The following is an 11,933-nucleotide window of genomic DNA, read 5'->3' as shown; positions in this document are numbered from 1 at the left end:
ATGACACTGTGGCATAGTTATGAACAAGCACATTTGAGTCGTCATTAATTTATTCTGCATAGTCGTCGGTAAAAATTCTACGAATTCTAACATCACAAAAGGAAACAATTCAATTACAGGAAATACGAGAAAGCTGCACTAAGTAAGCGTACATTCGTTGAGTACATTGTATTACAAAAAAAAAAAATGCATTCGTTTAGTTTCACGAAATATATATATATATATATATATAAGCTTTCCGTGGTTAGCCGTTTAATTACGACACGTAAGCATAGGTGTTATAGGAAGGTGTAGGGATCCAAGGGTTCTGGAATACGGCAATAGAACTATTTTTTCTTCATTTTTAGAGCGTCTTACTTTTCGTCTTTTCACCAAAATACTGAAGTGATTTTTGTGTGATGATTGGAATCATATAAAATGAGCTGTCACATAAGTAAACACGGCCGCTGTTTTATTCTAGCCTATGTACTCGTTTGCTTCCATTATCCGAAGATTCAAGCAATGCGGCCTGATAGACTGCAGATCAAAGGTAAAGTGGTATTTTTCATGTTTTTTTTTTACTATATTTTTCACTCCATGATAATTTGGATATATGTAAAAGATGGCTGCAACCTAGGTCTAGCTGTTGTTTGTAATTGTCGTAGTTTGTAAATAAAAAATTCAGTGTGCGAATATATTCAAATATATATAAAAGTAAAATAATACGACCAAGTTTACAAAACTGAATAAGTAGAATGAAGTCATAGTTTTCAGTCTGAATTTTCTAACCGCTTGGCCACGGAAGCACCACATTTGTACATGCTTAAAGCATTAAATTTTTATTTCATCTATTTGGAATTCAAATAAAATTATTTTTAATGAATCATGGACTCATGGAACTGCTGCAGTAAGTCACGACATTAAGTATTCGATCATTTAACCCTGCTAAAACGCTTTAAATTGGTTATTCGCGTGCTTTCCAAATTGCGGCGCATTTACTATACCTTATATGTATTGATTGCTCTGGCTCTTTCAAATTAATATTAGTTGAATAAAAACTTACCATTGGTTTATACTTTTCATTCATCTGTTCTTTCTTTATGCGGCAGAAGTGAGAGATTCGGTTAAGAAATATATTCATTTTGTCGGGGATTTGGCAGATGATAAGCCACACACTGCGTACGATTTCAGAGTAATGATCAACCAAGATAAAGCAGAGTGCTTCATGCAAGAAGTTGAAAACTCGACAGAGTTAATTTTTAATTTCCAGGTATGTCTTATTTTATATAATGAGAGAGCCTAACAAGGTGTCTCCAAAATGTCGTTTCCCACTTGTCTCACGTGTCCTACCTGCCCCCCTTGTACCACGTGTCCCACTTGTCTCACTTGTAACACGTGTCCCACTTGCCCCACTTGTACAACGTGTCCCACTTGTCCCGGAGAAGTGGGACACGGGACACGTGTAACAAGTGGGACACGCGGGACACGTGGTACAAGTGGGACACGACATTTTGGAGACACTGCAGTAATGCAAAAATATTCAAGAGATGGATATACGTAATAAATACAGGAACCCCCGATGTATTGTCAGTAATAATAATGTTCTGTAATCAGTTATTTTTCAAAGCAAATAGTAAACAAATGAAAAGAGAATAGTGCATGCAAGGGTTCTAATGCAACACATCCGATTTGTATTGACGTGTCTTTTTTCCAACATTTCAGGCTTTATCGCCATCGACATTTACTTCAGATGGGAAAATATCAGCTTTTCTGTATATTTTAGAGGATGGAACAATAATCAACAACACGAACAGCGTGAGAAGGGGTCATTTCGAGATGTTTGCAGACAAACAGGGTCTGTATTACACTACCAGGACAATCGCTCAAATGCTACGCGCATTGGGCACCCTCACATAAAAATTATCACATGGGTATTTAAAAGCATTATAAAATCAATCGATGATTTCAACAAAGGTATGGTTGTGTATTAAATTAAATTTGTATGTATTCAAGTGTGAGTGCAATATTTATATTTTCACAGTATAATCCATTTGTATATACTGTATATGTATACTGTATTTGTATATACTGTATATGTAGATTCATATGAATATATTTATATACTTACTATAGTGTAAAATTTATACCATGCACAAGAGGTACATGTGTTTCTTAGTGTTTTCCCAACATTTGTTCCGTTTTCTTTTGTCCAAATCCATATTGTATGTTTAAAATCCTCGCTAAGAAATTAAAATAAAAATATTCATAGTCAACGTGCTTAGGAGTGATAATGACTGATTTTACTATTTCATTGTTCGGTGACAAGGGTTTTTGGGGTGCGCATAATATGCCTACTCATGTTCGAATAATGAATGTGTAATATTCAACTTCTCAATAAACGATCTAATTTTTTATAAAATTATGATATTGCTAAAAAATAATGATAACCAATGACTTTTGTTACAGCAACATACGGGATCTGTTTTGTCAACATGGAATCAAACAGTCTCATACTTACACAAATATCCTTGGATATATATCGATTTGGATATGTGAGAGCATTCCGCAAAACTGTGAATGATGAAAGTACTCTGAGTATGGCTGTAAGTACAAACGTCGTGCAATACTTCTTGGAGTACCATGTCACTAATGTAAATTTCAAAACCAGGACTAAATTCATACCTATATTCTGAAACTTGAGAGTTGAAAATTTTTTGTATGTAAAAATTGTTTTATTATAAATTCATTCCACTCATAATTTACGTTGTATAATAATTATCATCAATTTTCCTTTTTGAATTCAGAACAAAATATACCGTATAACCAGAATGCTTGAACTAATATGAACTTATATATACACAATACGTTGTTTAATGAATGTCATTGAAGTATAATATTCCAGTACACTATTCTCGATGATATCTTTTTTAAATTTAGGATAAAATATACCGCATAATCAGAAGGCTTGGACGAATAAGAACTGATACCGTGGAAGTGAGATCATCGATTCGTTACGATTTTTTAACAACAACATCCAATCTTAATATGATCAACAATTTTTCTGCTTTGTCGGTCTTACTCATACTGACGATTTGTGCATTTCAGGTATTTATTTTATCTGACTATTTATTCTTTTCCCTCGGTGAAAACTAGAAATTCTATCTTTATTTCAGATTCGTGCCGTGAAAAGGATGTTTGCGGATAAATCAACGATGGTCTGAAACATTATTTAACGTGAATCTTTGGCATTGTCAACAATTTTGCTCGATTCCTAACTTCACATGGAAAATCATGTCTATCTTAATTTCATTTCTGATCTCTTTGTGAGCAAAAGAAATAGCGGGACGAAATGATGAATGTTGTAGCTTTATTGTATTAAAAAACAGTTGAAATTGCCGAGTTGGAGAATATTGGATAAGCTCGGTAGTACAGAAAATAATATGTTTCATTTATAGCCCCGTCTGTTACCATGAAGCGTCGTATTGAATGCTTTGATGGCACATTAGTAATCGAAAAAGGTTTAAATCTAATATCGAATCTTATGTCATTTTGGTAAACAACAAAACCTACCCAAGCAATAATGGCGAAGGAATCAGCTATTCAGTGGAATCAGTTTAAAATTTAACTTGTCTCGATTTAATCGAAGCACGTGAGTTAATAATGGTCATAAATGTATAATTCCAACCTTGAGAAAAATTAACAGACCAACAGTTCCGCCTTTGACTATTTCCCAACGAAACCATGACGGGATCAAGACCGCTGAGATGCGCCAGGTTATGCCAACAAAGCATTGTCATAAGTACAGAGCAACGGTAGACCGCATAGCACCATGGAATTGGCATGGTCACATTTTCTTACGCTACCCATGCGCATGTATCTCGAACGTTTACTCGACACAGATATGCCGATAGGCTACTAGGACTCATTATTGAATTATTCAATTATTTTATCATCTCAGTTTCATATATATACTATATCGTTTTATTGCTGATTGTGCAGTTGAAATAAACGTATCATAAACTGATCCACCTTGACTCGCGTTGTGCCAAGCCTAATTCGTAGTGATCTGATGACGCGCGTAATTGTTCCCATATTTGTTATGGCAAGATACCATATTATCGGTATACCATATTATTACCATATTACGTGATGATATAATGAGTGATTTATGTAGATGCAGAGTTATGATTTTTCGTGGGTGAATTAGGTAGTTTACTCCGATTGTCGTAATGTTACTTTCACGGTCCTGTCGCGTCCTTTTATCTATATTTTGTCTATATCAGTGTTCTTCAACCTTTTCACCGTGGTATACCTTTTACAATTTTTCGAGAACTTCGTATACCTTACAAATACCAATGTTTATTTCAAGCTAAAATGAACATTAAACGTTAGGCACATATTGAAAAAAACTAAAATCTAGGTGGCGGGGCTAGTCCTTATAAATGCTTCTTTTAGTTTTTACTCACAGATGCAATTAATTTAACATCCAAATGTGTAAAAAAAGTAAAGACAATGTTAATTTAGTTCCAGTGGCTTCTTTGTTCTTGTATAGTTTCGGCAATTTGTTCATAACAGGGTTTAAGTTCCTTTTCAATTGCTCAATCAATATCAAGTATTGAGTTTCGCTTTTTCGACTTAATTTCAACAAGACTGGAATCCCCTTCTTCACACAAATAAGTCGTAGGCATTTGTACCAGGAGAGCAACGGCCTTTTCTGCCAGATTTTTGTGATCGGCAAATTTAAAAAGAGAAACCCAGAACTCCCGAGTAATCCATTTCGCGGAATGAAATTTTTTGATTTAAATTCTCCCGGAGATCCAACAATTCTTCGTCTTCTGTTGGTTCACTAGTAAATGGCTGCATTATCCACGAGTTTTCTTCCAGGCGTCTGTTATTATCTTAGGGAAAGTACAAAGCAAATTTATCACCCAGTACGTTCAAATGACCAACAATTAGGGTAGACATGGTATATATCGTTGAAACGTCCTCAAACTCCCACCCAGACTCTTTCAAATATTGATTTAAAAGAGGAAAGTCAATGAAGTTTCGTGAAGAAGCATTGTTTTTCCAGAGTTGAAGTTTCATCTTCAGAGCATTGATTTCGCTAGTTCATCGAAATATATCACCTCTTTGCCCTTCAAGGCTGACGTTCACTTGATTAAAACGATCAAAAATCGACGCCATGTACGCTAATTTTGCAACCCAATATATATTACGAAACTTGGTGGCTTTTTGGTCTCCCTTTTCAGTGTGATACGCCCCTAATTACTCGCGAAGTTCAAACACACGGGAAAGAACTTTTCCTCGGGACAGCCACCGTACTTCTGAATGTAAAAGAAGTTCTTTGAAAGTGGCGGCTTTTTCTTCACATAGTTTCGAGAAAATTCTCGTTTATTTTGAACTTTCCTTAATCGTATTCACAAAATATACGACTTCCCGTAGAACATCGTGTAATTCATTTTCTTTTCGCAGATCAAGCGACCTGCATTATCTACATAATTTGTGATGTAACAATGTGCTCAAGTCGGTTCATTGCGTGAATGACATTTTATATTTCATGTGCGTCGCGTTTGCATTGTTGTCTCTAATTTAATATTTTATAATTTATTATATTAGAGCCTACAATTCCTGATTTAGGCTGTACTCCCTTTATCAGTTGTATACCCTTCGTATACCTTTTATCAATCGTATACCCTACGAATGGTCTGGTATACACTTAGGTATACAGTATACCCGGTTGAAGAGCACTGGTCTATATCATTGTATGTGGTACCGGTAATCTATTCAACCATAGATGTAACATGACAACATGCATGTTATGCACTGACTTTGGTATGACTCTACAATTTGAGAGTCACAAAAAATGGCTGGTATTTACCTCTCTTATATCAAGTTAATATTAGACTGTAGAAAATCTTCCAAAGCACTGTAGAAAATCTTCCAAAGCTAAGCATTCGGAACTTTCGCTAAAATTGGTGAGGCATAAAAACTAGGTTATTTTATAAAAATATAGATATAACACTGCTTGAGAAATATCGGGGTAGAAAATATAATTTTTTGTTGTTGGTAGGCATAGCACAGTTGGGCAGTGCATAGATCAATTGATCGATGCTAAAACTCCATATAACTATATTGTGAGAATGGGACTGTTGCGAAGAAAAAATATTGTCATAAACATTTTGAGCATGCTATGGTTACGGATTTGTTCAAAAGGAATTGTTTTGAATCAAGTTTTTTTGCCTGTTTTGTTTAAAATGGCTATATTATTTGATTTTCTGTATTAAATTAAATAGGTCAAAACTAAAACAAGAAAAATGGATGTAAAAACTTGCGAATTGCTTCTTATTCGTAATAAACTTTTTGGAACGCCACAAATATCGACGACTTGCCCATACTCGCCTTCTCAAGCTGTAGCACAATGCGTCCGCACAGTATAGTTGACGGAGGAAGACGTAAACGATAAACCATTACGTAAGCCACCCTGCGACGGCCAGGAGTCCAGCAATCCTCTTGCACCTTGTCACATCACTCATGCGATTCGAATAAGGGCCGGGTATACCATTAGGCAAACTAAAGCCTAGGGCAGGGGTGGGCAACCTTTTTCGGCTTGCGTGCCAAAATCGGCTAAATTTAACAACAAAATTGTTCTGCGTGCCGACCAAATTAGAAACAATGCTTTGCCACTTTCAAAGCAGAGATACACAATAATACCCTTTTTACATGTACAGACAGATTCACTAATCAGGAAAATATCAGTCAGACAGACAGATCTGATTACTTTTCTTATTCTATATCAGTGAGACTTCTGCTGCTGCATTGCCGCTGATAGAAATTTTACATTGGGTTTGTATTTTATACCTTCCAAAGAAATACACGAACTACTGGTTTCATCTTTCAGGCTACTCCTATTACGAGACTCAATAAAGTTCATACCTGAAAACCAAGATTCACAAGCATTATGTGGATGAAAACATGGAGAGTAATGCATTTGCAAAGATCATAATACACGAAAATTTTTCGGGAACGGCATCTCAATCACGCAATAGTTCGTTTTCTGCACTCCTATCTTGTATCCCCTTTCCTAATCGTTTATTTTTCTTTCGAAATCAATTTATAACAGTAAGTTAGCAAGTAAATCTAGCCAACATCACGCAATAGTTCGTTTCCTGTACTCCACTCTTGTACTCCCTTACCTAATCGCTTATATTTCTTTCGAAATCAATTTACAACAGTAAGTTAGCGAGTAACTCATAGCCAACATGAGCTTTACAACTTTATAAATCAAGCAGAAATGAAGAGAAAAAGTGGCGCAGACAAACTACATTATGTACGAATGTAGCAAAATGAATGCAGGGCTCTTCTCGAAAGCTCACTTGTTTGTTAACTCATAATATATTTCTTTCAGCCATATGTCATAAAAGGACAAAAAGAGTTTAAATAAATAACAGATGGTCAACAAACCCTAATGAATAAACGAACACCGAATGTCATCAGATGATTAAGAGTCTTGAAACTTTTTACCTGAAGGAGAATGATCTCGTTTCCGAGGCCTCGCTCGCGTGCCGTATAAATTAGCTCGCGTGCCAAGGGTTACCCACCCCTGGCCTGGGGCCTCAAATCTCGAGGGCCTTCACAATCAATTTGAATTGTTTTTAACTGTGAAGGCTCATTCCAGAATAATGTCAGTTTAATACCGGATAAATGAATTTCTATAGATTTGAGCTCTATCCCTTTAACTCAAAGTATGTTAATTTAAATTAACTGAAAGGACTTTACCGTAATAAAGCTTTTGTTTTATGAAAAAAAATTTAGTAAGCCCACGTTTTCCTGATATCTCGGATAAACTTTCTTGTTAATATTTTATGACGGCGCTCCAGAAGTATGTGCACCAAAATGGCGCACAACCCGATAACCTTAACCTGGTACACATACTATGTTCATGTTGTGCACCATCTTGGTGCACATACTTCGGGAGCACTCTTATGACTTTGATGTAGGTACTAGCTTGGCAATAAAGTTACGCGATTGAAGTGAAAGGCAAAGCAAAATTTTTTTATTACATTTTTGAAATCATTATTCCGGGAACGTATGCAGCTGCCACAACGCAACATTTTGGCGTAGTTTCACGGCCATGCGAGGGGTATTTCAATAAAATATACAAAAGATACAGAAGAGAATTGATTTAAAATAAGCCCTTATTTTAAAACAGACAGTTTTTTTAGAATTGATAAAAAAACCAGACCCTAGCTATGGTATTATTTTTATTATGACATTGTGGCATAGTTACGGAAAATCGCAGTGGAGTCGTCACTAATTAATGCTGCATAGTCGTCGGTCAAAATTCTACGAATTCCAACAGCACAAAGGAAACAATTCAATTACAGGAAATACGAGAGAAGCTATAATAAGTACAATAATTAAGTACATTGCAGTACAAAAAAATGCATTCGTTTAGTTTCCCGAATTACATTATATATATATATATAGGCTTTCCGTGGTTAATTACGACACGTAAGCACAAGTGTTGTAGGAAGGTGTAGGGCTCCAAGGGTTCTGGAATACGGCAATAGAACTATTTTTCTTCATTTTAGAGCGCGTTACTTTTCGTCTTTTCACCAAAATACTGTGTGTTGATTGGAAGCATAAAAAATGACCTGTCACATAAGTAAACACGGACGCTGCTTAATTCTAGCCTATGTACTTCTTTGCTTTCATTATCAGAAGATTGGAGCAGTGCATCCCAGAAGACTGCGGATTAAAGGTGAAGCGGTATTTTTCATGCTGTTGTTTTTTGATATTTTTCACTGCGTTATAATTTGAATATATGTAAAAAAACTGCAACCTAGTTCTAGCTATTGTTTGTAATTGTCGAAGTTTGTAAATAAAAACGAGATATCGATCAGGGACCGACGACTTATCGATCTTCCGCAAAAGAAATTTAAGTGACTCGCTAATCCTAAAAAAAAAAATAAGAAAAAAATCTTAATTAAAAACTCGCTAATTATACGATATAATTCATCCAAAATCAATAAGCTTCTGGTCCGAGATATGATGAATGCACATGCAGAATTTGTAGCAGATTCAAACTCGCTTTCGTGAGATATCGCGTGTATCTAACAGACAAACAAACAGACAATCATACAGACAGACAAATACCTATCAACATACTTACCGATTTTAAGATCGATAAGTAGCAAACAGACAAATACCTATCAACATACTTACCGATCAAGATCGATAAGTAAACAGTGTGCGAATATATTCAAATATACAAAATGGTAATATATATATATGACCAAGGTTACGAAACCGAATTGGTAGAATAAAGTCATAGTTTTCAGTCTAAATTTTCCACCCGCTTGGCCACGGAAGCACCAAGTTTGGACTTGATTAAAGCACTAAATTTTTATTTTATCCATTCGAAATTTAAAATAATTTTTTCCCAATTCGGCTAAGTCCCAGTGAATTGACGTCTTATACCTTTGCAAAGAAACTTAAAAGCTAATTTATATTATTATACGAGGGTAACGATGTCAGGCTTATCTCTGAATTGAAAACAAATAAGAATTAACCAGTACTTAATGGACTTGCTGCAGTAAGTCACGACACTAAGTATTCGATCAATTGGTTATTTGCGTACTTTCCAAATTGCGCCGCATTTACTATATTATATGTGTTAATTGCTGTGGCTCTTCCAAAATAATAAGTTGAATAAAAACTTGCAATTGTTTTATTCTTTCCATTCATCTTTACTTTCTTTGTGTGGCAGAAGTGAGAGATTCGGTTAAGAAATTTGTTCATTTTGTCGGGGATTTGGCAGATGATAAGCCACACACTGCATACGATTTCAGAGTAATGATCGATCAAGATAAAGCAGAGTGCTTCATGCAAGAAGTTGAAAGCTCTACAAAGTTAATTTTCAATTTCCAGGTATGCCTTATTTTATATAATGAGAGAGCATATACAGTAATGCAAAAATATTCAAGAGATGAATATTAGTAATAAATACATTAATCCCTGATGTACTGCCAGTAATAATATTGTTCTATAATCAGTTATTTTTCAAAGCAAACAGTAAAAAAATGGAAAGAGAATAGTACATGCAATGTTTCTAATATAGCACCTCCTATTGTTTGTCCTTTTTTCTACCATTTCAGGCTTTATCGCCACCGACGTTTACTTCGGATAGAAAAATATCAGCTTTCCTGTATATTTTAGAGGATGATACAATGGTCAACGAGACGAACAACGTGAGAAGGGTCATTTCGAGGTGTTTGCAGACAAACAGGGTCTGTATTACACTATCAGGTCAATCGCTCAAATGCTACGCGCATAGGGCACCCTCACATAAAAATTATCACATGGGTATTTAAAAGTATTATAAAATCTATCGATGATTTCAATATCTGTATACTTGTATTTAATCAAGTGTTAGTACAATGTCTATATTTTTACGGTATAATCCATTTATACATATATATATATATATAATATATTTACATACCAACTATTGCGTAAAATTTATACCACGCACAAGAAGTGCATGTGTTTCTTAGTGTTTCCTAACATTTGTTTCATTTTCTTTGCCCAAATTCATTATTGTATGTTTAAAATCTTCAATGAGAAGGTAAAATGAAAATATTCATAGGTAGCGTGCTTTGAAGTGATTAAGACTGATTTGAATGATATTGAACGATCAAATTTTTGGTTTGCGGAAATGGAAATCGTTGAAGTGTTTGAATAAAATTATGATAATGCAACTTATGACTTTTGTTACAGCAACATACGGGATCTGTTTTATCAACACACAGTCAAATGGTCTTATACTCAAATATCCTTGGATATATATCGATTAGGAGATGTGAATGCATTCCGCAAAACTGTGCAAAATGATACTACTCTAATTATTGCTGTAGGTACAAAAGTGGTGCAATAATTCTTGAAGTAGGCTTACCGTGTCACTAAGATAAATTTCAAAACTAGGAATAAATTCATAGCAAGATATATTTACCTATATTGTGAATACTAAAAGTTAAAAATTTTTGTATGTAAAATTTGTCTTCTTATAAATTCATAGCACCCATAATTTTTGGATATATATATATAAATTTAGTATATCTTTCCCAGATTTAGGTTGTTCAGTAATTGTGTCCGATAAAAAGTAATTTCTGACAATATTCGTCCTGAGGGATCAAATTTTTTATACAGATGTCCGCAGAAGCTGTGTTTTTCGTGTTAGATTTATTGGACACGTTTAGTGGACATAACGATCGTTTTGTTGTTATGTTGTTCTTGTTCTTGTTGTTCTTTGACATTTTTTGGACACCTAGTGGAAATATGTAAAAACCGCTTATCTCTTTGATCACTGGACCAATTGCTTTGAAATTTTTCTCCAGAAGGCTATTACTTTTATTTATTTCAAATATATCTGTTAGCTCTGTGAGATTTGTTTTTGTTTACTATGACGTCACCGAACGTTCTGCGGGATCGGACGCCATTTTGTGTCCTACTGTACTGCTTCGCTTGGTGTGAATATATTTGTAGACTGTGATCTGACGGTACGGTAAACCGTACTGTACTGCGAACAGACGTGTCCATATATTTGGGCGTAGCTCTCTTGTTAATTAATTGATTTTGGAATGTAATAAGTTGCCAATTCTTAGGCGTATCATACGGATCAGAGATATTTTAGAAAATAGCTAGTATATTTGGACACGTTTAGTGGACAAAACGATCGTTTGCTGTTATGTTGTTCTTGGTGTTCTTGTTTTTGGACACCTAGTGGAAATATTAAAGAACCGCTTTTCTCTTTGATCACTGGACCAATTGCTTTGAAATTATTAGTGGTTAAAGATGAAATTTTCCTCCAGGAGGCTATTACTTTTATTTATTTCAAATATTTCTGTTAGCTCTGTGAGATTTGTTTTCCAGCGGTTGTTAAGTCAAAATAAGGA

General features: G+C 34.8%; 2 protein-coding genes across 2 annotated transcripts; both read left to right on the top strand.

The window, feature by feature from the left end:
• LOC120330259 (uncharacterized) lies at window positions 1-4,027 on the top strand. Its single transcript, XM_039397136.2, has 7 exons — window positions 1-142; window positions 348-529; window positions 1,089-1,249; window positions 1,702-1,834; window positions 2,446-2,582; window positions 2,917-3,084; window positions 3,153-4,027. Exons 2-7 carry the CDS (start codon window positions 418-420, stop codon window positions 3,198-3,200), a joined length of 759 nt encoding a protein of 252 aa, XP_039253070.2. The 5' UTR covers window positions 1-142; window positions 348-417; the 3' UTR covers window positions 3,201-4,027.
• A 4,493-nt stretch (window positions 4,028-8,520) lies between these two features.
• Window positions 8,521-11,593, top strand: LOC120330260 (uncharacterized). Its single transcript, XM_078118848.1, has 4 exons — window positions 8,521-8,740; window positions 9,749-9,909; window positions 10,137-10,268; window positions 10,759-11,593. Exons 1-4 carry the CDS (start codon window positions 8,629-8,631, stop codon window positions 10,870-10,872), a joined length of 519 nt encoding a protein of 172 aa, XP_077974974.1. The 5' UTR covers window positions 8,521-8,628; the 3' UTR covers window positions 10,873-11,593.
• Window positions 11,594-11,933: the final 340 nt, after the last annotated feature.

Source organism: Styela clava, chromosome 12 (assembly GCF_964204865.1).
Source record: "Styela clava chromosome 12, kaStyClav1.hap1.2, whole genome shotgun sequence".
NCBI classification, from domain to species: Eukaryota; Metazoa; Chordata; class Ascidiacea; order Stolidobranchia; family Styelidae; genus Styela; species Styela clava.
This window is presented reverse-complemented; position numbering and strand designations above follow the sequence as displayed.